At 38.3% G+C, this 27,029-nt stretch overlaps 1 protein-coding gene and 1 long non-coding RNA gene across 2 annotated transcripts; one reads left to right on the top strand and one right to left on the bottom strand.

Moving 5' to 3' along the window:
- Positions 1–7,854: 7,854 nt before the first annotated feature.
- Positions 7,855–26,570, bottom strand: LOC124261338 (BAG family molecular chaperone regulator 1-like). The gene is made up of 7 exons (XM_046695648.1): positions 26,527–26,570; positions 17,494–17,529; positions 13,075–13,209; positions 11,212–11,294; positions 9,999–10,112; positions 8,765–8,935; positions 7,855–7,963 (listed from the first exon to the last, which is right to left on the bottom strand). The coding sequence occupies exons 3-7, from the start codon at positions 13,184–13,186 to the stop codon at positions 7,898–7,900; spliced, it is 546 nt and encodes a 181-aa protein (XP_046551604.1). The 5' UTR covers positions 13,187–13,209; positions 17,494–17,529; positions 26,527–26,570; the 3' UTR covers positions 7,855–7,897.
- LOC124261339 lies at positions 19,319–21,687 on the top strand. Its single transcript, XR_006894295.1, has 3 exons — positions 19,319–19,349; positions 20,381–20,496; positions 21,581–21,687. It is a non-coding gene; the product is annotated as an uncharacterized LOC124261339 (long non-coding RNA).
- Positions 26,571–27,029: the final 459 nt, after the last annotated feature.

Raw genomic sequence — 27,029 nt, 5'->3', positions numbered from 1 at the left:
GACGCATGATTAAATATATGCCGTAAATGCATAGTTTTTGTTAACTTTGATGTTATGCTCTTCATATTAAAAGTTATTTAAGTACTGTCGGAAATAGAAAAAAAATGTTTTTAGGCTGTTACTCTGTATCCCTAAAATTTACACGATTGCAAATACCACATGTCGAAATAACCCCCATCGGCCTAACTGGGCGTTCAGTGGGAAACGTAATAGGATATCGAGAAAAGCATGTTTACTCGTAAAATCGGGCAAAACTTAGAAAACATACGAATAGCTGCTGTAAACAATAGATCAGACTATAGATGGCAATTAGGTCGCTCAGCCAGGTATGACGACGGACCGTCGACTCACATGGCATGAAATTCTTAGGGACTGGTCATATATTTGTAGGGGTGGGTTTGCTGGTTGGAACTGATCACATTTTGCTGACAAATAGTATTCTTGTTAAATGTTATGGTGTATTTTAAATTTATTTTGACCTCAAGCGGTGCCTCCATTTCGCTCGATTCTTTTTCTGCATTGTCACTGGAAGATTGTCTTGCAAGATGTAAATCGGATCGTATTGATACGGTCTAACATCCATTTCACAAATGACATCAGGAACATCTTTTACTGCTTCAGAATCCATGGACACTGTTAAGTTATGAGCTAAAATCAAAGAGGAAGCCATCAGCAACTGGCACATATGACGTCATGTCACGTGATACCCCATCTGCTCATTAACTGTCGGGTGTTTCTGTAATAGGCGGAAACACGAGTACGTTTTTATTGCTATTTTACAAACTTTTTGTTCAATTTTAATAATCACAAAAGGTGACTTTTAGAATATCCTTTACAATATATCAAAAGTTTTGTTTTCGTTCGTATTCTCCTTTAACCACTAGGCTACCCCACAGCCCTGACTAATTAATTGATTGATTGATTGATTGTGTAGACGTTGAATATGTCTGACTGACTGAGACGTTGAATATGTGGCTGTCGAGGCAGACCATTGATCTGATAACAGTGCCTCCTACTTTATCCAATATAGTCCATAAATATATCAAGTCTTGTGATCCAACAACTCCTAAATATCACTCAGACTTTTCAAAGATGGAATAAAAAAAAACAAGCTGTGCATATTTACAGATTATTGTCTCTCATACACACACTTCACAATGGGTCTGACCTCCATGAATAAATACACCAGGGGCCCGTTTCACAAAGCTCTCGTAAGCCTAAGATCTCGTAACTTTTCTCGTAACATTCGTACCTCCTATACTGTAACATAGGAGGTACGAATGCTACGAGAAAAGTTACGAGATCTTAGGCTTACGAAAGCTTTGTGAAATGGGGCCCAGTTCATATCAGCAATACATACACATCTATTTCATCAAACATTCACTTCAAGATCAAATCCTTATTTACCTACAAATCATAAAGTTGCATGTTGAGGAACATCTACTCAACATAACGAACAGCATGGCATTTCACTTTGAGACAGAAAATGTTTTCAGTTAGCACTTGAAGAAATTTCTTTTTCTGAAAGAGGGAAATGAGTGGCGATCTCAAAACAATACCTTCAGAATATCCAGGTCAAGTGAATAGTTTGGGCTTTTTTCAACCAAACATTGAATAATTTTTGCAGAGGACATTTGGTGAGGGTGTATAATATAAATAAAATATGGAATAGTCTGACCGTAACGCATGCATGGACAGCATGATGCAGGGTTAAAGCCTGCTGTTCACATCATGTACAACTTCAACAGGCACAAACACATTGTCAAGAAGGAATATCTACTTCCGAATGTTGATCAATGTATATGTAAGACACTATGTATAAAACAACATGCAATATATTGCACAATGAATATGCCCAGCGTTTATTTCAGCCTTTCCAAAAAGTGGACCATGGCCCACCAGCCCTCAGTTACACGTGTCATTTAGAAAATACTATGGGTCCTGTCAAATTGCTGTGACTTGTCAGCCATACAATTCTTATTACTAGTATGAGTTCACTTACGTTTTTATTACTTTCAATCAAGTCAGGCGTATTGTTGTTTTTTTCTCCTAAGACCTGCTTAGTTTGGAGTTTTGCTTCTTGTGTTTCAGATTTATAAACGTGCCATTTAAGTGCGCCATGTTAAATGTTAGGGCGTGAATGACGCAAGGGCACGGCCTAAAATTAACACTGTATATCTAGTTCTGACACAGGCTTGTATCACATAGTTTCCTTGTATGTTACAGAAGACATATTTCAAAAGAAACATTCAGATATACTTGTGAACGACATGGATGTGATTTTCAACTCTGATATTGCGGATTAGTCACCAGTTCTAATACTGACACTTGCAACTGTACTGTGTATATTGTGAGATGAGAACAACATATTTTAACCATTCATAAACATGAATCCAAATTCAATCAAAAAAGTACAAAAAAGTATACTTCTCAAATACCCATAGAAAATATTCTTCAAAAGTAAAAGTAAATGTAATGGAAAGTAAAAAGATAAGATACCAAAATAATGCTCTGACTAGCTGTATGAATAAATCCCCATTTTAGTTTTTGATCCCATTTAAACTGATCGTTAGAAGTGTTATGATTGTAAATGCATTTTACTAGAGTGAGTGAGTTTAGTTTTACGCTGCTTTAAGCAATATTCCAGCAATATCACAGCGGGGAACACCAGATATGGGCTTCACACATTGTGGGGAATCGAACCCGGGTCTTTAGTGTGACAAGCGAACGCCTTATCCGCTAGGCTGCCCTATTGTATAAGTATCTGGAGGTAGGTAGTTAATATGCTTCAGCTGGAGATTGGTCTGTAGATACTTTTAATATTTTAGGATTAATAGCCAATGAAATCTATTTAGTGGCGCCGATCACCCCTCAGTGGACACAGACTTTTCCTAGCAGGAGGATATGTCGGCTCAAGTCGCAACGTATTCCGTTAAAAAAAAGTAGGGAACATTTTTAACTTAGGATTGAAAAAACTGAGAGAGATATATTGGAGTCAATCAATGTCGATTTGAATATAATGAATGTTTTGAGAGTGCATCTCCACTTGCACTTCCTTCTGACCATAATTGTTTGTACAGTAAACGCTCTTGAAAGATGACTGGTGTATGACATGAAATTTGCACATCAAAATCAAGAATACACCCCATGCATTTGTATGGGCTACTGCGTTGTGCACGTGCATCCCATGCGTTGTGTCAAGGGGTGGTGGGAAATGGTGGAGCGTTTATAAGATGTCTGGCTTTGAAAAGTTTGTTAATGCTTCTATTTCCTATCCAAATTGAAAGTTCAGGTTCCCCGACTTTTTTTTAAAGAGTATACATAAGTGGGTATTGCTGAATGACCTATCAACAGTCCTACAGCTGTCTGCGGTAAACAACAATCAGATGAGAAAGAGGGGACACTCACAGTCCACATCAACAGTGTCATGTACCTCAACAACTTAGCATTAACCTGCAGTTTTGAAAATCAGTAACATTTTACTCCCTGAAACACTATTGTATCACACACGGTACACTCGAATGACACATATTCACCTAGCACAACACTATGTAATACAATAGGAACACTGAAATTTCCATGCACCTGTTTCCTAGGACCTTCTCAATTCACCATGAGAACATTCCTATTCTATGACATTTTATCCCACATTCATCATGAGAATATTCCTATTCTATGACATTTTATCCCAATTGCGTAGCTCATGATGTAAATCACTATACTGTCTTGTCCACACTGGATTATGTACAGACCGCCGTCAAATGGAAGGAATATGGCTGAGTGCTGCGTTAAACAACGAACAAAACGTTCTTTAGCAGACATTTGACAACATCCTGGAACATCCCTAAATCGACACCAAGACATACAGCTGGTAACTGTCCTGCCAGACTGTCATGGCCAAACGGACATACCAGTCTATCATGGTCTAACGGACATACCAGTCTATCATCGTCTAACAGACATGCCAGTCTATCATGGTCTAACGGACATGCCAGTCTATCATGGTCTAACGGACCTGCCAGACTATCATGGTCTAACGGGCCTGCCAGTCTATCATGGTCTAACGGACCTGCCAGACTATCATGGTCTAACGGACATACCAGTCTATCAGGGTCTAACGGATCTGCCAGTCTATCAGGGTCTAACAGACCTGCCAGTCTATCATGGTCTAACAGACATGCCAGTCTATCATGGTCTAACGGACATGCCAGTCTATCATGGTCTAACGGACCTGCCAGACTATCATGGTCTAACGGACCAGCCACTCTATCATGGTCTAACGGACATACCAGTCTATCATGGTCTAACGGATCTGCCAGTCTATCATGGTCTAACGGACCTGCCAGACTATCATGGTCTAACGGACATACCAGTCTATCATGGTCTAACGGACCTGCCAGACTATCATGGTCTAACGGACATGCCAGTCTATCATGGTCTAACAGAACATCTGAACAAGGAACACATATTTGTCATATTCAGATATACACCAGTAACAAATATCTTCAATATATTCAAGTCAATGCATTAGTATTGGTACTTAATAACAAACTGAACATTTTGAAAATAAACATATTTCAAGAACAAACAAAAACATTTCCTGAACTGAAAACAATGCATGATCTGATACAAAGAGTCATGAAGAATTTTCAAAAGTTTATGAAAATGCTTTGATAAACAATCCTCACCTGAGTTCAGTCAAAGTTAAAGAGAAATAATTGAAAAAACTCTGAAACTGAAACGATGTAAATAAAAGCAACAAAAAACCCACAATCTTGATAAAATGTTCTTGACTAATATCTTAAACAGGTGCTTGTGAAACACTATTAGACAGAGCCCTACTCATATTACTGCTCCTAGAAACACCCACAAGAAACATTTCTGACCACCAAAGGAACTTTTTTCTGTATACTAATCTGAGATTTACTGAACACAGGCATATTGAATGATATTGGATGGACAGAGGGAGCCTATTTCTGTATCTGCTTCAAACCGTGTCCAACTATATAACATGACAACCAAAACTGATGATGATGCTGTAAGAATGAACTTGATCCCCTAAACAAAAGTTTTAATAACTTAAAAGAGCATTCTATGCTGACCAATTGACATCAACGTTATAATGCTGTGGTGATCGAATTTGTCTACCTAACTAGAAACCACTTTCACAAAACAATCTAAGCGCAAAGATGATCATAACTCCCTTATTCTGACCGATATAGACCATACACATGGACGATCATAGCGATAAGACGATCTCAACTCAGTTTTCCTGACCGATATAGACCATAGACATAGATGATCATAGCACTAAGACGATCATAACTCAGTTTTCCTGACCGATATAGACCATAGACATAGATGATCATAACGCTAAGACGATCATAACTCAGTTTTCCTGACCGATATAGACCATAGACATAAATCATAGCTCTAAGACGATCATAACTCCGTTTTCCTGACCAATATATACCATAGACATAGATGATCATAGCGCTAAGACGATCATAACTCAGTTTTCCTGACCGATATAGACAATAGACATAGATGATCATAGCGCTAAGACGATCATAACTGTTTTCCTGACCGATATAGACCAAAGACATAGATGATCATAGCGCTAAGATGATCATAACTCCGTTTTCCTGACCGATCTAGACCATAGACATAGATGATCATAGCGCTAAGACGATCATAACTCAGTTTTCCTGACCGATATAGACCATAGACATAGATGATCATAGCGCTAAGACGATCTCAACTCAGTTTTCCTGACCGATATAGACCATAGACATAGATGATCATAGCGCTAAGATGATCATAACTCCGTTTTCCTGACCGATGTAGACCATAGACATAGATGATCATAGCGCTAAGACGATCATAACTCAGTTTACCTGACCGATATAGACCATAGACATAGATGATCATAGCACTAAGATGATCATAACTCCGTTTTCCTGACTGATATAGACCATAGACATAGATGATCATAGCGCTAAGACGATCATAACTCAGTTTTCCTGACCGATATAGACCATAGACACAGATGATCATAGCGCTAAGATGATCATAACTCAGTTTTCCTGGCCGATATAGACCATAGACCTAGATGATCATAGCTAAGATGATCATAACTCCGTTTTCCTGACCGATATAGACCATAGACCTAGATGATCATAGCGCAAAGATGACCATAACTCCCTTACTCTGACACAGACATACACGCTCATAGTGCTGAGATCACTAAGAGTCATACTGGCCTATGTGAGAGGTAGAACAATGTGGATATCAATATTATCATACTGTGTATTTGCCCATATAATACCAGAATGAAGGACACATTGAAGAACAAGGGTGTGAGTGGACAACATGAACCCCACCCTTAATAAGATCTCAGATATTGCCTGCAGAATAAATTCCTATCTCTGACCATCAAATACCCAAGACCATGTATAGATTTACAAGTCCTGTTAGTACAAAACTCTTGTCATAGTTACCACTGACACTGTTCGCTGTTGTACCTGTTGACGGAAAGCTTTCCTTCATGGATCAACCACTTGATATTTGGCGGGTCTCAAACATTTGCAAATAGCAATTACCATATTCGCCGTTTTAAGGGTACCAGTATCTGTTAGTAAGTTCCTGGGAAAAACTTAAAGGCCAATTTGTATGTTGTGATTCCACGAAATCTGACCTGTACACAAATCTTTTACAGTAAACACCTACCAACATTCACTGATAAGGCTTTACTTTCATGAACATTCTGACCTTGGAGAAAGAGTTTTTCTTGTTTACAATTTAAATTATGCAACCCTTCTGTTAATTTTCGAAAGGCACCTATTACAGAGAATGCAGTAGTTACTGAAAACCACAAACTTTGTCTCAAACTTCACCACCATTCAGTCCTGAAAAGATTGAGTTATGGTTAAAATAGAAAGTTCAGTGTCCACCTTCACAACATCTTGAGGCGTTCCTCTCAAACTAAAGGTCAATCTATTTAATGGTAAGTCTGTAACCATGGTAACTTCAACAGGTATAGTTTGAACCGGAATACTGATTCATACTACTCAACCAAAATCTTCCATAATTGTTTGTTTGGCATTCTTGAAGTTGGTGAGTCAAAACTGAAACATACAACTTAAATGATGACAACTTCTTCTAGCTTGATAACAGTGTAAGAATCTAGATCGAAACGTTGCTCTATATAATAAACAAGAAGTTGTCATCCATAAAGTTGTAAGCTTCCATTTTCAAAATCTTCCATATTCAACATTGTTCAATCTCCACATCTCCTATTTCATAACTCAATCTTTGGTGTATTGCAACATTATATTTGAAAAAACCATCAATATGTCTTTCACACTAAAGTAAACCCAATCACTGTAATGACACAAGACATTCTTCAAACAGATCTTACCGCACCACCCAGCAATCAAAGGTCGCAGCTTTTTCTTAAAGTCTAGCAACTTAACATCGGTTAACATAAGTTGTCAGTAACAATGATAACATCTTTAATGTATGCTGCAAATCAATGACCTTTAAATAATTATTAATATTAAACAATGCCTAGTGAACATATGTATCATGTATTGAAATCTAACCCTCGATCTGCTCATGTCATATTTCACAAACAAAGGTAATGTTTTTGCAGAATAATCAAGATCTCATTTAGAAAACCTCTTCTCCTCTAATGTCGTAAAATACATAATGAAAATATAAATTCAAAGATTTGAAAAGGGCACTTTTGGGTGTCTAAAAATTCTACAAACTTGTGAGCATGATGTTAAACCATGTCAACAGGTAGATCCATATGAAGTTCAGTTGCACTGTTGAAAAGAGAAATAACAAAAATTCAACAACCTTGCCTAATATTGAATAACAAAACAATTTAAACTCATGAAGGCCCTTGTAGAATATCTTTTACACCTTCGGCCAATGTGTCACAACGATCCAGGTATTTCTGAAAAGAGAAAAAAAGACAGTATTTTATTGAGTACTGTTTGAATCAAACATTAGAGACCAAAGCATGATGATCTGGCTTCATTTCCTTACCCCCTCCATCCACAAATCTCAACCTCTGGAAAATCAAAATGCCACTGAGCAACTGTACGATCAATTATACAATTACATTTCCACACTAACATAATAGTTTTACAGTATCTGTTTGTTTTAGGAGCTCTCTGATATTTTGCATTGAGAAATTTCTTTCTTACATATTTGCTGATGAGAAAGTTAATTATTGGTGCCTCTGATGGAGATTACTTAAGTCCAGATTAAGAAAGGTAACCCTAAGGGACCATTCATAATTTATGGCTAGAGAGGGTGATGATGATTTTTATGGAAAGGCATGTACAATGTGAATGTACCAGCCTAAGATTTATGTACGAAGTTACCTCCCCTGCATGTCATGTATAAAATCAATGACACCCCCACGTCATAATTTTTATGTACAAAATTGATGAACAACACCCCCAGCCCCCTTAGAACAAAATGGGTGACCACCCCTTAAAATCATCATCACCCCTCCAGCCATAAATTATGAATGGTCCCTTATTTCTTTAAACAAATTTATAGGATCACATATTGTTGAGAAAACATACACTGCTTTCACCTGCTTTGAAATTTTTTCATCACTCAATTAAGTTAACAGGGGTGCCAGGCAGAAAATGGGGTCTTCCAACATAAATTTTAATTTAATTCTGAATTTAAATGAACTAAAACGCTATATTAAGTAGAAAGCAGAGTGTCTTGGAGGCATCACCTGTATTCTGTCAACCATGTTTTTCTTCTTAATCTTCGGGCCCTTATTGTCCTCTGCAAAACGGAGAGCGTCAAGTGACTCGAGCAGCTTCATGAAGGCTTCGGACGCAGACCCAATCTTCTTGCCCAGCTTCTGCAGCGCTGGAGACTGAAGCTTCTTTTCCAGGAAGCCCTAGAACACATCGAGATGCTGGATTCATAACTGCATAATGCTGTTTGTACGAGACTAGCGCATTCAGGATTCAGGATGAACTCATGACATTTCCTTATAGGTCTCCGTTTGAACCATTGGTCAGACAAGTTTTACAATCAACAAAATTCCTCCACCTGATTTAGAAGCTGGTATGATGAACGGGAAAGATTTTTTATGGATTGGTAACTTCTTTATTGCAATGGGTGCCAAATTTCAGTGTAGATGGTAACACTGTTATCATCACTTGCTTGATAACGGTGTTAGCATCTGCACCGAAACGTCGCATCAGTTGAAATAGAGAAGTTGTCTATCCATTAAAAATCATTCCTGTTTCATATTTGTCAGTCTTATCATGTGCATTACTGGCCCCATATAATCATGATAATAAACATCATCACAAATTGTTCATTTTATGAATATTTCTAGGTGTGCTCGTGGAACTAGGCATTCTGTTACAGCACTGTTTATGCCATCCAACTGGTGCGTGATATTATTTATAACATTCAGCTGTGGTTTGATATCACTTACATTCCTTATACCATCCGGCTGGTGTGTGATATCACTCACACTGTTTACACCACGCAGTGTGTGCATGATATCTCACATTGCTTATACCATCCGGCTGGTGTGTGATATCATTTACCCTGTTCATACCATACACTGGTATGATATCTCACCTTATTTATACCATCCAGCTGGTGTGTGATATCATTTACCCTGATTATACCACACACTGTTATGATATCTCATGTTAATTATACCATCCGGCTGGTGTGTGATATCATTTACCCTGTTCATACCATACACTGGTATGATATCTCACCTTATTTATACCATCCAGCTGGTATGTGATATCATTTACCCTGATTATACCACACACTGTAATGATATCTCATGTTATTTATACCATCTAGCTGGTGTGTGATATCATTTACCCTGTTCATACCATACACTGGTATGACATCTCACCTTATCTAAACCATTCACCTGGTATGCAACATAATATGCCCTGTTAATACCATCTACTGGTATGATATCTCACCTTATTTATACCATCAAGCTCATGTGTGATATCACTGAGGGTTTTGGACAGTTTTTCCAGTTCTGCCTCAGCTTTCTTCAACTTCTGTTCATCCACCACATCCACTGACTCAGGCTGTTACCATGGAAACAAGAAAAGAGCAGATAATTTGTATACAAATAAATGCTGATCAGGTAAAATGAGGTCGGAATGACACCCTCAGAGTCAGGCACCTAATTGCCAGCACACAAAGTCAGTCGCCTAACCCACACAGCTACCATGGCTTCCACAAAAATGGTGTTACCATCTACACTGAAAAATCGTTCCCGTTCATCGTACCAGCTTCTAAATCAGGGGGAGGAATTGGTAGTCTAGACCACAGACTTTGTCTGCCCCTCTGATAAGTGTAAATTAGCACGGCTCCCATGGCCAAAAGCTATGAATACACAATAGTGTTGGGAATTGGTTAAAATCTAATAATTGATGATTGGTCCATTACAACCAATCAATCATCGAAAATAATTGGTTAGTGTCATTTATCAAATGTTCCTGTTATTTTTGCATATTTAAATGATGATTAGTATGTTAGGAACACATATTTCCTGGATTCTTTAAGATAAATTCAATCATGACTTGGAACGAGCTTGTGGTGCTTATGAAATGTAAATTTAATGACACAGACAAAACCAGCCTTGTGAAAAATATTGTTAATGCAAACAAGTGTTCCAAGATTGGTCGTGTTCGATTACAAGAAAACATGTTCGATTGTTTGGTCGTTTAGTCACTGCGACCAATCTTGGATTATTTCAATTAATCGGACCACCACTAACACACAATGCCATTTAGAAAATGGTGAAATGTAACACATGTTACATTTGTGATTGTGTATTCACAAGCACAAAGTAATATTCTTTTGTACATGGTATAGATGTCGTTAACTACTAGCAAACAAGGATAAGTTGGACCAGCGCAGAGAACCATTTGGTTTGTGAAAGGTAAAGCAGATGTAGGCTAGTGCACGTGCATTGCATGACGATGAAATTGATTCCGTACATATCTGGACACGCCTTGTGCCTTGCTTCACCCATCGCACTACACTTGATCGCGGACAACCTGGGGCCCCTTCACTAACAAATGCAAGCGCCAGTGGGCGGCACTCATACATGCTTATACGGGTCAATTGTCAGGTCGGTGCTCAACTTATCCTTGTTTGCCAGTAATAAATTCACTGTACCTTCCTTCCTAGCAGCATAATCTTCGAGCCTTGTTTCACCCCAAGTGATGTTAAACTTTCGTCTAGCTTTGTTAGTGAACGTCCTGTTGGTTATAAACGTTATAACCATATACTATTCTACAGACAAATTCATGGATGCTTATCGCTGACACATAAGGAATTACAGTTCCGGGCATAACTAAAAAGTGAATATTTTTAAAGAACACAGCAAATCAAGATAACATGATCTACAAAAGCTGAATTTAAATTAATGATGTTCGAACTACGCAGGTCTTCTGCATACAATGAGGCTCTTAGTTTTTCCATAAAAATCAGAGTAACTGGACTGGGTTTTATCTGATCTTACTGTCATCAGTGAGTGATCATTGTCACATGCAAACTGTTTTCAAAATGGCTGCCGATACCATGGCAGCAAGTTCCTGTCATGGTGAGGTGGAGCTCAAAGTCACACTTCACCTTCAAGAATACTGCACTGACAATGGACATGCAGGCACTCAGTGAGACGTCCGACAGTGAGCATTGCTTTGCCTTACCTTTAAAGATGAGCCTTTGATTTGCCTGTGGGATTTCAGTGAGATCAGCAACTGCCTCAGTGAGATGTCCGACAGTGAGCATTGCTTTGTATTACCTTTAAAGATGAGCCTTTGGTTTGCCTGTGGGATTTCAGTGAGATCAGCAACTGCCTCAATGAGGTGTCTGACAGTCAGCATTGCTTTGTATTACCTTTAAAGATGAGCCTTTGGTTTGCCTGTGGGATTTCAGTGAGATCAGCAACTGCCTCAGTGAGATGTCTGACAGTGAGCATTGCTTTGCCTTACCTTTAAAGATGAGCCTTTGATTTGCCTGTGGGATTTCAGTGAGATCAGCAACTGCCTCAATGAGGTGTCTGACAGTCAGCATTGCTTTGTATTACCTTTTAAAGATGAGCCTTTGGTTTGCCTGTGGATTTCAGTGAGATCAGCAACTGCCTCAGTGAGATGTCTGACAGTGAGCATTGCTTTGCCTTACCTTTAAAGATGAGCCTTTGATTTGCCTGTGGGATTTCAGTGAGATCAGCAACTGCCTCAATGAGGTGTCTGACAGTCAGCATTGCTTTGCCTTACCTTTAAAGATGAGCCTTTGGTTTGCCTGTGGGATTTCAGTGAGATCAGCAACTGCCTCAATGAGGTGTCTGACAGTCAGCATTGCTTTGTATTACCTTTAAAGATGAGCCTTTGGTTTGCCTGTGGGATTTCAGTGAGATCAGCAACTGCCTCAGTGAGATGTCCGACAGTGAGCATTGCTTTGCCTTACCTTTAAAGATGAGCCTTTGATTTGCCTGTGGGATTTCAGTGAGATCAGCAACTGCCTCAATGAGGTGTCTGACAGTCAGCATTGCTTTGTATTACCTTTAAAGATGAGCCTTTGGTTTGCCTGTGGGATTTCAGTGAGATCAGCAACTGCCTCAGTGAGATGTCCGACAGTGAGCATTGCTTTGCCTTACCTTTAAAGATGAGCCTTTGATTTGCCTGTGGGATTTCAGTGAGATCAGCAACTGCCTCAATGAGGTGTCTGACAGTCAGCATTGCTTTGCCTTACCTTTAAAGATGAGCCTTTGGTTTGCCTGTGGGATTTCAGTGAGATCAGCAACTGCCTCAATGAGGTGTCTGACAGTCAGCATTGCTTTGTATTACCTTTAAAGATGAGCCTTTGGTTTGCCTGTGGGATTTCAGTGAGATCAGCAACTGCCTCAATGAGGTGTCTGACAGTGAGCATTGCTTTGCCTTACCTTTAAAGATGAGCCTTTGGTTTGCCTGAGGGATTTCAGTGAGATCAGCAACTGCCTCAATGAGGTGTCTGACAGTGAGCATTGCTTTGCCTTACCTTTAAAGATGAGCCTTTGGTTTGCCTGTGGGATTTCAGTGAGATCAGCAACTGCCTCAATGAGGTGTCTGACAGTGAGCACATCGCCCGCCTCTTCCTCTGGTAGACACATCCCAAGTTCATGCTTCCTGGGACCTGCAAACAGAGACATAGACATGTCCTGTAATAGGTTGTCCTCAGATCTCCTCAGAACTAAGATCTGATTCCAATGAGAATAATGCCATGGTTTCCGTGATAGATTCCAGGGGTGGTGGGGTAGCCTTATTGTTAAAGTGTCACACTCAAGACCCGGGTTTGATTGTCCACAGGGGTACAATGTGTGTGAAGCCTATTTCTGGTGTCCCCCGCCATTTTATTGTTAGAAAATTGCTAAAAGCGGCATAAAGCCATACTCAGTTATCAGGGTTCGATTTAGTGCTTTGTTACTTGCACAAGTGCAAGCCAATATTACAAATTGCAACGTAGTTATTAGTCTAACTTGCACCAGGTGCAGGTCAATTCTTGAGTGGGTAAACTTCTGAATAAAACATCTAAGTAATTCAACAGCATATTTCTTTCATTACATATTGCAATAAAAGCAGTGCATCTGGAATTTGCCTGGTGCAACTAGGTTGCACCTGGTGCAAGTAAGTTAGCATCCCTTAAATCGAGCCCTGCTTACTTACTTGATAGATACTGGTTACCAATGGTTTAGCATGGGAATTAATAAACAACCACCTAAGACCTTGATTAATAAATGGTTTTAGGGCTGGTTATGGATGAAGATAACAGAGAACGACCATAGATATTAGAGAAATAACTTTGAGCCAAAACAGTCTGAAAGAAATCAACATATTTCACAATGTTCGTGTCACTTATGAGTGGTCACATATTTGTCATGTTTATGCATGGATTACAAATGAATACAGCATTCTGGATATAATTTAGATATTATGCCTTAGCAGTGGCAAATGAATAAAGACGTAACTATGTGTATTGTATGTTTCAATTAACCTTTAATTCACCACGATAATATGTTAGATATTATCAATGATAATTTTCCTATTGATAATCATTAATAATTCTTCCCATGGACAATATTTCTGATTATCGATTTTTCAGCCAGCCCTAGCTGATACTCTACTTAAACATGTCAAATCCCATTCTGACCATGTCTAAGCTATAATTATAACAATTACAGGTTTGGTGCTCCTAACAGTAGCCATGGTAACAATCCTTACTCAGTCACCTTAAACATGGTAAATCATTTACCATCAGCACATGTTGGAGGTGGTGATACAAATGAGTGAGTGAGTTGAGTTTTACACCGCTTTTAGCAATATTCTGGCAATAGCACGACGGGGGACACCAGAAATGGATTCAAATGAACTCATGCAATGTTGTAGTACTTCATAGAAAAATAGGTATTTGACTGGATCTCCTTCATGTTCTTTCTAGTAAATACCAGTATTATTTCCAAAAATGAAATTTCCCAATGCATGCTGCATAATTCATGTTATAGTGTTTTTGAAGGTGGTTGTCTTTCATTAAATTTCCTCCAAAAATACACATTTGATCACACCACAAGCCTCACCCTCTGTTTGCTCCCCTGAAAACATAATCCTCCATTCACCTTGTTCACCCATAGTCTGAGTGAGCGAGTGAGTTTAGTTTTATGCCGCTTTCAGCAATATTCCAGCAATATCACGGCGGGGGACACCAGAAATGGGCTTCACACATTGTACCCATGTGGGGAATCAAACCCAGGTCTTCGCATGATAAGCTTAACACTTTAACCACTAGGCTACCCCACCGCCCCCATAGTCTGAGACAAGCACCCAGCAAACACATTCTTATGTTACCCCTTTCACCCTTAGACATACCCCTATCTACAATTTAACTATGTTTGTTAGTACACAGTACCTTCCTTCATATATATGATATGGACTAAAGGATTAAATACACTATCGTTACAGCATGGTGGTGTGTGGTCCTGTGCACAGAGCTCAGGTCACTTAATCAGTTGAAATTAAGCAACGTTGAGCTCGGACAGTCCTTGGATGGGTGACCGCGTTTGGCTCCTGAGTTTCTAGGACTTCCATCCTGCCCCACAACAAAGCTAATGTGATACATGTGGTCTCACCTTAGGCAAGTGAGTGTGTTCAAAACTGCCTCTGTTCACCCAGCAGAAAATGGGTACCCGGTTGGACTAAGTCATGTGAGTATAACCTTCTAGCTCCTAACAGGCAGCTTTGGTTATCCAGAGTAATAATCATCAGATTCTGATTAAGCGCCGCGAGCAATCACTTGGTGTTTGGATGACTTATTATTTTTATTACAGTAAGTGAGTGTGTTGGGTGTGTTGATGGATTATGAATAAGATATAAAATAACACAAATATTCTTTGTCCTCTTTGTGGCGGTGTGTGGTCCTGTGCGGAGAGCTCATGTCACAATCAGTTAAAGTGAAGCAACGGTGGTCGCGGACAGTCCTCGGATTGGTGACCGTGTTTGACAGCTTGAGAGTTTCTATGACTTCAGTCCTGCCCCACAACAAAGCACATGTGATACATGTGGTCTCACCTTAGGCAAGTGAGTTTGTTCAAAAGTGCCTCTGTCCACCCAGCAGTGAACTGGGTACCTGGTATGATACGATGGTAGTCTGACTTTGAACCTTGAGCGCCTGACAGGCGACTGGTTGTATTCTCCACAGGGAGTGTTCTGTACTCGTTGACCAGGGGTAATATGTCAGGGCTTTGAGCATGCAATGTGCATGGACAAATGTGCAATAAAATGGACTATAATAAATAATTTATAACTACAGACCAATAATTTGGTTTATATCAACATGATCATATGAGATAACTCATTCAGTATGAAAAAATATGCAGCCGGCAGGGGTGGAAATAACTTTAAAATTGCTAGTGTACTCCGGTACAGTGGCACATGTAAAATCACTTGCCCTGATAAATTTTCCACTATACCGGCCGCTTTTTCTTGTTGATGTTTTAAATATTCAACATAATCAATATTGGAAAGTCAACTGGACACCAGTACAGTGTGATATACAAATTTGCTTGCCTGACAGAAAAAATCACTGGACTCAGGCATCGGGCAATGGGTTATTTCCACCCCTGCAGCCGTTGAAATACACAGTAGTCCACTAGCTTGAGCCTACAGACCTTTGAACTGTGTTGAGGACAAAGAAATCAATGATGGTAGTCCTACTAGACTAGTAGTAACAGAACAATAAAGAAACACAAGAAATGCTAGTTCTATATCAATATATCATGTTTCCATACCTGCATAAATCATGTTTTCAGGTATATGTTGCATGAATTTTGCTGAACACTTTAAATATGACACATAGATATGATGAAAATGGAGAACATGGCCAACAGGATTCACTTTTAAAACTAAAGCATTCAAATGACACACATCTATATCATGTAAATTATTATAGAACACTTTCATGTATTGATAAGCATAGTTAGTACATGGATTTATCAAGGACTGCAAACAAAGTGCCCTTGGAACTCAAAATGTGAAGAAAATCATATCCTTCAAGAGTTTGACTCTTTCACTTTGTAAATTCTGACACAGAGCTCCAGATAAGATTTAACTCATGTGGGTACTGTACCCATTGTATATTTTGGGAGTGGGTATTATGAATGTTGAGTGGGTATTTCATTTTCCGTTACCCACTGCTTTCAAATATGTGCGTATTTCAGTCATTTTACTCACCTAAGTATATGTCATTGAGTAAGTTTACTAAGCAGGTATGTTCTGCCTTATGTCATACCTAACCAAAACCAACTTAAATATAATGGAAATGATTTCATAAACGATCACTCATCCTATACTGACAGTACAACACTTGTCCTATACTAACAGTACAACTTGATAGCAATCGATGTCTTTTTCATTATGCAAGCGATTTTTATAAATATATTCCGTACGCATATGTTTAACACATTTTGCGTATCTAACATTTTAAATGCGTAATTAGTACGCAACAATTATTTTTCAATGCGTAATTGGAAATTTTCTATGCGTATTTTACCCGAGTACGCAGCTTATCTGGGCCTCTGCTGACATATTGGGGAATTTTCAATTTATATTTGGCATTTTTACTGTCTTATCTTACAGACATTGGGCCTTTACACCAGCCTCTCATAAGGTCTTGTTGAATCCCTGTAGTATATCACAAATATTAGTATTGATCTAGAAAAAGTAAAGCGGTGCAAATCAGTGTGTAATAGTGCCAAAACAGTCTTAGTGCTATGGAGATCTTAATTCCCAACATTAACACAGTCGTAGCACTAAGGTTGTTTTGCCCAAAAGCAAGTGTCTCTATTCTACAAGGAGAAAACTCAAGATACAAGAGAGTGTACATGATCTACAAGACAGAGAATATGTCACACAACACTAGATTGTTTACCTGGGATCGGTACATAGAGATCCTGTCTATCTGCACCTGGAGACAATCACAGACATGATAGATGAGGGTAATGATCATATTTATGATAACATTATTTAATGTGTCTCTCAAATAGGTCTTTGCTAAGAGCTTAATGTAAATTTAGAATCTCTCTTCATGAAACAAAAATGAACATGTGCATAAATCACTGTCTGCAATGTGATCTTAATGAGTTCCAAGACCTGTTTATACATGTAATCTACATAGAAACAAAAATGAACATGTGCATAAATCACTGTCTGCAATGTGATCTTAATGAGTTCCAAGACCTGTTTATACATGTAATCTACATAGAAACAAAAATGAACATGTGCATAAATCACTGTCTGCAATGTGATCTTAATGAGTTCCAAGACCTGTTTACACATGTAATCTACGTAGAAACAAAAATGAACATGTGCATATATCACTCTGTCTGCAATGTGATCTTAATGAGTTCCAAGACCTGTTTATACATGTAATCTACGTAGAAACAAAAATGAACATGTGCATATATCACTCTGTCTGCAATGTGATCTTAATGAGTTCTATGACCTGTTTATTTGTAGATTAGAATACCTTCCAAGCCTATCCAATGTTAATCACTACACAGTGAAACTCTTGTGTAATATATCAAATACAAACAACGAGGATACGTTACAAGCACTCACCATTTTTCTTTAAAATGTATTTCTATTGACATATAAATGGAAATAGAAATATTGCTGTACTGTACACCATGTGACATGTGTTTTACCGAAATACAACTGTATAGGCTATGAGGCCAAAATACTGAATAAATATATCTGATATATGATCAAATAACATTGTGTACAGTCATGATGACCGTGATCATAGATACACACACAAGTTCCCATTAAAAGGGAAGCCTGTTACCATGGTGATCCTAATGTCAAATTAGCAACAAATTGTTTACCATAATTCATGTGAAGTAGAATAAGTCGGGTTCTTATTGGAAAATCAAGAAAAATGATTATGCAACTAATGCCTGATTCATCTGAAGACAGCAGCAATTAACGTATCGCCACCTGTCAATCAAACAAATGACATGACCAATGAGAAACGTCCAAATTATTCAATCCGCATCCGCTGTTGCCGTCAGCTGACAGCTGACCACCATTTTGTCCGACATCAGCGGTCTGGCGGACTTTTCAAAATAAATGCGACGTTTACAGTCAACTTTTTATCATGGTGAAAAGGTGTAGCTGGGCTACCTGCAACTCGTCACGCGGTACCCGGAACGACTTGCTGGTGGTATCACCTTTATTCCATTTCCCAAGCCTGCCAGAAATTTTGACAAATGTCAACGATGGTTACGTTTGTGTGGTCGCCCCAAGTATCAACTGAACATGGACAATCGTGACCACAGCCGAGGAAAACATTTCTTCGTATGTACAAAGGTATGGAAACTAAAATTGAATAACATCTTAACCAATGTTGAAGTTAATGTAAATTTAGAAATCTTTGACTTGGTAGACTTTCAGTGCTTTTAGTTGTTATATAACCAGTTTACACAGATTTTCACTGATTTAGTTACTAATGTTTCACCGCGTGGTATGTCAAGGACAGACGATGTCTGTGTTTGAGCATACAATTTCAGATGCATCCATGTTGTTTTTCGTAGTTTCTATCGACTAATAAAAGCGAGCTTATTTACAGCACTTTGTTGATTGAAAACCCTCCAAGACATTTCCGGACCCTGTGTCTGCACTACCTCATGAACAAAATGAAAATCCAAAGACAGTAAGACCACGACCCAAACCACGCTTGCCATTTATGGGGGACGGAAAATGGAAAGTTCTTCTTGAAACACACAGGTAAAACATTGTTGCCTTTATACTTACTGATCACAAAACACGACAAAACCATTGAAATATGAAAATCAAACAAATCCTTGTTTATTCTGAGAGTATCACAGAAAGTTAGTAAAGGTAATGTCACACATTTAGATCCTTTGTAGTTACGAAAAGACAGAAGTATCACATGCATCACAAGATCACAATCATACTCAAGTTCTATTCATATAAGCATGGTGAAGGGACTGATGTCACCTGCAGCAGGTGCATATTGACATAAAAATCTAATTGCACAAAACTGTGTTTCACCCAGGTCCCATAATATTGAGTGATAATACACAATAACTCTGAAGGATTCAAAGTATTCATTACAATCCATCATAAATATTAATACATCAACATGGACATTTGCTATAACCACTGAGATCAGCCACGACAGTGGTTCTTTTAAATATGTTTAAATACAACATTAATTTACATATTTATAGATGTATTTTGACATGGCATGGCCAGACACAGCCATTAGTCCCCTATCCAGAGACTGCTAATATTTCATACAGAAAACATGACTTCTCAAATATAGAGATAATGTATGAATCAGATGGTCCAATATCCACATACAACTAGTCCATACATACTTGTCATTTCTCTGACCGGCACAGTGTTTCAGAATATATTCTTACTCCTTCATCAGCTGGGAGATGAATAAAACTAGGAAGCAGATGGCAATATTACATGTGAAACAACAACAGTCATATGATGTCAACTGTGGGCACTTAACAAGTGAAGCCAAAAGTTATTTATCGCTGAATTGTAATAGCAATAAACACATATATTAGAAAAGTTAATCCAGGCATAAATAGTCCTGATAGGTAATCAAGAAGTTATAGGAAATCGACAAAGATGGTAACCATTTAAAGGCTGTAACACATTTGAGGTTCAGGTATAAGATAATTGGGTCTTCATGTTCTTTTTCAGATGTGAGTGAGTGAGTGAGTTAGTATTTAACGTCACATCGGCAATATTTCAGCCATATCGTGACGATTTTTCAGATGTAATCATGATACAGATATTTCTGATTCACCCAATCTGGTGGATATGGAACATCCAGAGCCTACAACCATGCAGCAGGAATCTGATATTCTTGTCCAACAAAGTGACACCATGGGTAATTTTTTATGAAGTTTGTTTCCCTGCAAAGTATGGTTTGAAGTGATTGACATATGTTTGTGACAGAGTTTCAAGCAGAGCCCTGAAGGTATTCCTATCTGGATATATCCGTTAAAGTCTTGTCTGGTGTAGGTTACAAAGTCGCAAAATGGTGCCCCAGTTACAAGTAGTTGTCCCTGTACCTGATACCAATGCCTATCACCTCTCTTCAAGTTGTAATATTTTCCTTCTTTTTTCAAAAATAAACCAGTCATACAGGAGGCTTCATTAATGGTCAAGTCCCTTAAAGCATAAGGACACTTAATTTCCACAATACTAGAAACAGAAGTGTCACACACTATAGCATCAGGGGTGGCTCCTATAAATGGAATAGATGGGTTTACAACAAAGCCAATGTCATGAAGATGATTTTGAGTTTTTTTCATGTACATTTGTTTAGCTATTTTCTCATTAGAATTCCCATATGTTGTTGGATTGGAGGAAAATTTCTTTTTGTCAAAAGTGTTTCTGATAAATGTGTCATTGATTTGTTTTTTTGCGAGTCATAAGCAGACCAAAGTTTGAAGTAGTAATTCGCCCTTTCCTCGCTTTGTACCACAAATCAGACTTGTTTGAGATCTGGTATTTTTTTATAAATTATGGGACTCGTCAACTGAAAGTTCTAAATCTTTCCACTGATGTTTTAAAGTTGCAATTGAATCCAGTTCCGGTAAGTTGTCATCTTTTGGAAATGTGATATCTCCGCACCTGTCCTCCATCTTTGGAACCACTATTGGTCTAATTAAGGGTGCCTGTAAAGAGAATAAGCCAGTTTATTCACACTTAGTTTTATACAAGGGAGGTAAGAAGGCTGTTTTACTTCTTAAATCTCAAATTGAAACAAGTATGTTGAGGGTGCTATGTGTTCATTCTTAACTTATTCTTTTGTGTGCAAAGCATTTTTTAAACATTACAACAAGTCAGATTGATAATAGGTAAGTCTGTTTCAGGCCTAATAATGAGTTTGGTGCCCTAAACTAGCCAGATCATTTCTTCTCTGTAGAATGTATTATTGCTTGAAACAGTTGTAATTGCTTTTACAGGTCCTCTGCCACTGGATATGCTGGCTCTAGCTGCAGAGAACAAGCAACTCAAAGAAGATATGGCCAAACTGATCCTAGAAAAGGAAGAGCTCATGCGTGCCCAGCAGATCAACACAAAAATTAGTGCTTAAAATGTTAAGCATGATGTGTATTCTTTTTGTAAAAATATAGAGAAAAAAGATTACAAGTATTACACAGGATTTCCCTACGAACTGTTTCAGAAAATATTTAAATTTGTTGTCCCTGGCAATGCTGATGATGAACCTTTTCAATTTACCAGAACAGTTAGCAGTTTGAAGTGTATGGGTCTTGAAGACCAGCTTTAGCTTGTTCTGATTAAACTTAGACAGAATTTGATTTTGAACATCTCTCAAAGTTGTTTCTGATATCACCCCAAGATTGCAGTACTGCGTTTTCAAATTGGATAAATTACTTATATTACAGGTTTGGATCCGTGTCAATTTGGCCTCACCATGATGTTTTGCAGCAACATATGCCTTCACAATTTCGCCAGGAATTTCCAAACACTTTCAGTATCATTGATGGAACAGAAATAAAAATTCAGAGACCCTCTTCACTGACAAGGCAAAGTCAAGCATATTCAGATTACAAATCAAGTACTACCCTGAAAGGTCTCATTGGTGTGGACCCAAGAGGTTCAATTACATTCATATCAATGCTGTTTTCTGGGGTGATATCAGACAAAGAATTAACTGAAAAAAGTGGTTATCTGTCCCTCCTCAGAGAAATGGTTAAGTGTGGGAAACTTAAAGTGGGAGATCCGAGATGGTCTGATGGCAGACAAGGGCTTTAATATTGAAAAGGAAATAAGGGCCACTAGATTACGCCTCAACATTCCCCCTTTTGCACCAGGTATAGGTCAGATGTGTGTGTCTGATGTGGCAGAAACAGTGAAAATTGCAACACACAGAGTGGTGGTCGAAAATGCCATTGAAAGGGTAAAAAAAATCAAAATTGTTGGTAAAAAATGGCATTTAAGTTTGTTTTCCTCAGTGAATCAAATTTGGTTTGTGTGCTGCTTCTTGACCAATTTTATGCCACATTTAATACAAGATAAAGATTAATTACTTGATGTCCAAGAGTTGATCCAACAACCTGAGGACCTATTGGTGTGTCAACTGTCTGACTGGTGCTGGTACATGTATCTGTCAGGTATGAAATAGGGAATCCCTTCATACTGTGCAGCAGAGACATGTCAGACTCCTGTATTTGAACTTTCCTGCAAGTACAAAAAGTATTAGTCACAAATATTGTATTTGTGTATGTTAAAAACTTGCAATGTCAATGAATATTTTGTACGTGCTCTTGTTCCTTGTTCACTTAACTGAACTGTAATATTTATGCAAACAACTGCTCAATAGTCATCTGATATTGCTTTCTAAACTGTGATGAGTATGTTCTACCTTGGAAATATCTGATGATCATGGAGTAAAAATGTCATATAGGTAATGCTTGCATTATGATACATCATTTTCATAAAACAAGTTCAGAATCTGAAATAAAACTCTAAGTATATAATAACATCACCTGTGGTCATTGAATGTGGCCATCACAGGTCTCCTTTTCCTATTAAGATTTCCAGGCCTGGCAATAATTATCTGTGACACTGCTTCAGATTCAATCTTTGGTCCCCTTGGTTTATCCCACTGCTGAGGCAGGCTAGTGGAAGAGGGCTGTGAAGGAATGGCTTGATAGCCGGATATCTTCCAGCCTTCCAGTATCAGGACAAGTGCCAGTACATGGGAACACTTTCCACTTGCACTGAAGAGAATAGGGTGAATAAATTTGTTACAGAACTGTGATTGACAGCAGGAATATATAATATATAATATAATTGAGAAGAAAATACATTTACATGGTTTTATTCCCGCAATGCCTAATAACAGATATTACATTTACCTCTTACATTTATTACAGAATCTGTTTCTTTCACGATGATAGAAATTTAACGTAATTATATGGGATAACATGGGTTTCATTGTCAACAACTGAAACAGCCAGCACACAGACGTGTAATTGATTTGATGTATATATATGCCGCTTATAAAAAAAACAACAGATTTATGCCATAAATTGGAAAGGCACCCGAAGTTATTTCGTGTACTACTCACCCACATTTGCAGCTACAATGGGCGTCAGTGAACGATTTGTGAATTCTGTCAAGGGACAAGTTGATTACATGAGGAGCTTCGGTTTTCCGTTGACTTCTATAAATCCTCCCGCAAATCGACACGATATTATCACAACATGAATGGAAAGTAACAGAATGAAGGTATGAGGCTGAACTAAAAGCCACTCCACGTTGTCTTTGCCGCAAAGTAGGTTCATAAGGCAAATATTTTGGGCCAATATCATCGGGAATGTCTCTAAACGATATCACGACTGCCATTTTGACAGTTGGTTTTGACAGCTATGTTGTCGGACCTTTTGAGAGTTATCTCCCTTTCTTTTGGGGGCGTGGTTAACTCTCCACTGGCGATCCGTTAATTACTGAGAGTCATTGTGGACAAAAATAACTGTGCACCTAAACCATTTTAAGGCCATACACAATAGACAACCGTGAATTAATTACATTGAAAGTTTCATTAGTTATTACACAGGTTACACCCTTCAAAAACATTGCATGATTTATAAAGGGTCGCTTACCATAGTTGTTTCATTAGTGACTCAACATGCACAGGTTGGATTAACAATAAGGCTGGTCATCACTGGCCATCCTCATGACCAGCCATAAGTAATCTTTGAAAACTCAGAGTGAATACTCGTAATACACAGGAACACTCAGCAATGCCTGACATCTTACTATTCATTAGGATAATATTTAATATTATAACACCACATGTTACACTGATACAAAATTTGTAAAAGTTTCCATCTAAGTGATTTGATCACTTTAAGACCATCATACAGCTGAAACATTTATTGCTAAGGAGGTGAGGTGAAATTGGGTTTAACGTCGTGCTTGAGAATATTTCGCTCATATGACGATGTGCATGCGTGTTTGTGCGGCTGCTTGTACTAGCCCAGACTTAAGCTGGTTTTATAGTGCTAGCCCACTGAGATACCATGCTGCAGTTAAGCATTAATACCCCACTCAGACACATTATACTGACTCCGAGCCGACCAGTCCTTGTTGTACCCATTAATGCCAAGCGCCAGGCAGGGACCAACAAGTACCATATTTTAACGTCTTTTGGTATGACGCGGTCGGGGATTTAACCCGCGACCTTCCGCTCTCATCACACCACAGAGGCAGTCTAATTGCTAAGGAGTGTTAAACATGTTAAAAGGAATTTGATCAGCATTCTAGATGGTTGTGAGAACGACATTTCGGTTATAGATTCTTACCCCAAGATCAAGCGAAAAGGTTTCCACTTTCAGCTTGATAACAGTGCGAGAATCTACACTGAAACATTGCTATGTGCAATTAACAAGAAGTTGTCATCCATAAAGTTGTAAGCTTCATTATGTTAATAGGTTAAGGGGATACTAGGAAAAGTAGTTATGGTGTCCTAACATAGTTAAATCAAGTTGTCGAAACACCAAATCGTTGTTAAGTTTAATCAAATATAATTTTATATATGTACCCTAATTGTTTAGACACAATATTTAATCTTTACACATGACAACAATTACAACATCTGACATATTAGACTGAAAGGAGGCTTTTTGACTTGAAAGTAGAGATTTTCATCTTTTACACTAACGACAAGCAATCACATCCCCTCAATAGCTAGTGTAACAATTCACATACAAGTACCTTAGAAGCATGAACGGAAGGGATACATGATGGGTAAATATAAGCCGTTTTTCCACAGCATGTTTTTTTTTTAAAAATTGGAAAGATTACAGAATACTGGATACATTCCGCCATCTTTGAAAACTTTAGGACTGCACAAAAAATTTGCGCAACTTGACTCATATTTTTAGTACTTCGCTATCTTAGTGTCCTTACTTTTTTAGCCCTTGGATACCTGTTACTGTCTTCTTTAGGGTTAGAATATAGTTAGAGTTCGGGTTAGTGGGTAGGGTTAGGCAACTTTCCCACGCTCATTCTGTAGGTCCGATGTTTCAAACACACATATATCCCAACACGAGCTGAATTTGACGTTCTGGTGATTTCGACGATTGCATTGCACACGCTATATCGGGGGAGTATGTGTGCGATCAGAGTGCACAAACAGTTTCACTGGAAAGGGCGGGTGCCCAGTCGCTGTCGTGAGAAGGTTTATTGACAATGGAAATCGGGAAGTAAAGTTATACAAAAAGCAAACAAACATCAATATTATTTACCCGAGATCGTTAATACCACTTCAGATGCAAAATCAGTTGTCTATATAACAAAAAATAGAAAGCGAAAATTCAGTTAGATCAGTCGTCTGCTGGTGACAGGCAATATATAAATAGGAAGCCGCGTGATCACAACACTCCCTCGCAGTGCGGAGCAAATAGTATGGATCATCGTCGAAAACCCATACAAAATACCAGCATGTTACGAGAGGCAACAGTTTTGCCGATACGATGCCATCAACACAATATTTGTATGGAACACTTGATATTTTTATGTGAAATAGATGAATATATCCTTTATCACTCAACGTTAGTGCAATAGTTCTCAATTCAGTGTCAGTGTGTGGTGGTTTGTCAACATGTCATCCCGTTACATTATCATTAACAACGAACTAAACCATACATTGGCTTAAATTAAACAATATCAGCCATTCATCATCAGCTTGCACACTGTTGTGTCAGTTGTCATTTCTTCAGTGCCATTATTGATAATCGTGAATTCACTCAAACCACACAAGCATTTGAATGAATTGACGTATCGCACAAATATATGAAAGGAGTACCCAAACCAAATGTCATATGACATATCTGGATAGAATCACAATCGACCAAGATCAATGTTTGCTAAAACTCACCATGTACCAACTGCAACTTCAAACAGTCAACTCCATCCGCCGCCATCTTGAATCTATGGACAATTTCATCTCCGGTTGTCGTAAAGAGATACACACGTCATTGAGTTGGACATTTTATCAATTACATTATAGGGTGCACCTTAAGAGGTTTGATCGGGTTTGACATAAACCATTAATGGGAGTATCAACTATGATTGTAATCAACAATATATAGTTGTCGTTACATTGAGATACCAACTCGTTCATCCATTCAGCGTAAACGCATAACTGAATCCGCTTGTTGATGCTGTCAAAGTGGTCTATAAGAGATTCTGATCAGACGAGAGTAATAGTGTTGAACGAGAGTATGAATATTTACGACTTCTGTCCTGTACTTGTACCTCCTTGTACTGGAAGCGAAATAAATACCTAAGAGAGTGTTACTCGTAACGGTGAAACTCACTGCCTGCGTGTGTGACTTTACGTACCCACAAAACCGTTTACCATTGGTACCGATCAAACTA

Source organism: Haliotis rubra, unplaced genomic scaffold, assembly GCF_003918875.1.
Source record: "Haliotis rubra isolate DU_JTF1 unplaced genomic scaffold, ASM391887v1 Scf797, whole genome shotgun sequence".
In the NCBI taxonomy this organism is placed as follows: Eukaryota; Metazoa; Mollusca; class Gastropoda; order Lepetellida; family Haliotidae; genus Haliotis; species Haliotis rubra.
This window is presented reverse-complemented; position numbering and strand designations above follow the sequence as displayed.

Bases quoted from the DNA above. Each gene is read 5' to 3' on its own strand.
- LOC124261338 (XM_046695648.1), bottom strand. From the start codon at position 13,186: ATGTGTCTACCAGAGGAAGAGGCGGGCGATGTGCTCACTGTCAGACAC. The intron at 10,113-11,211 runs GTACAGTGAATT...CCATGGTAACAG, and splicing joins TTATGCTGCTAGGAAGGAAG to CCTGAGTCAGTGGATGTGGT. The intron at 8,936-9,998 runs GTGAGATATCAT...GATGTGTTCTAG, and splicing joins AGCTTGATGGTATAAATAAG to GGCTTCCTGGAAAAGAAGCT.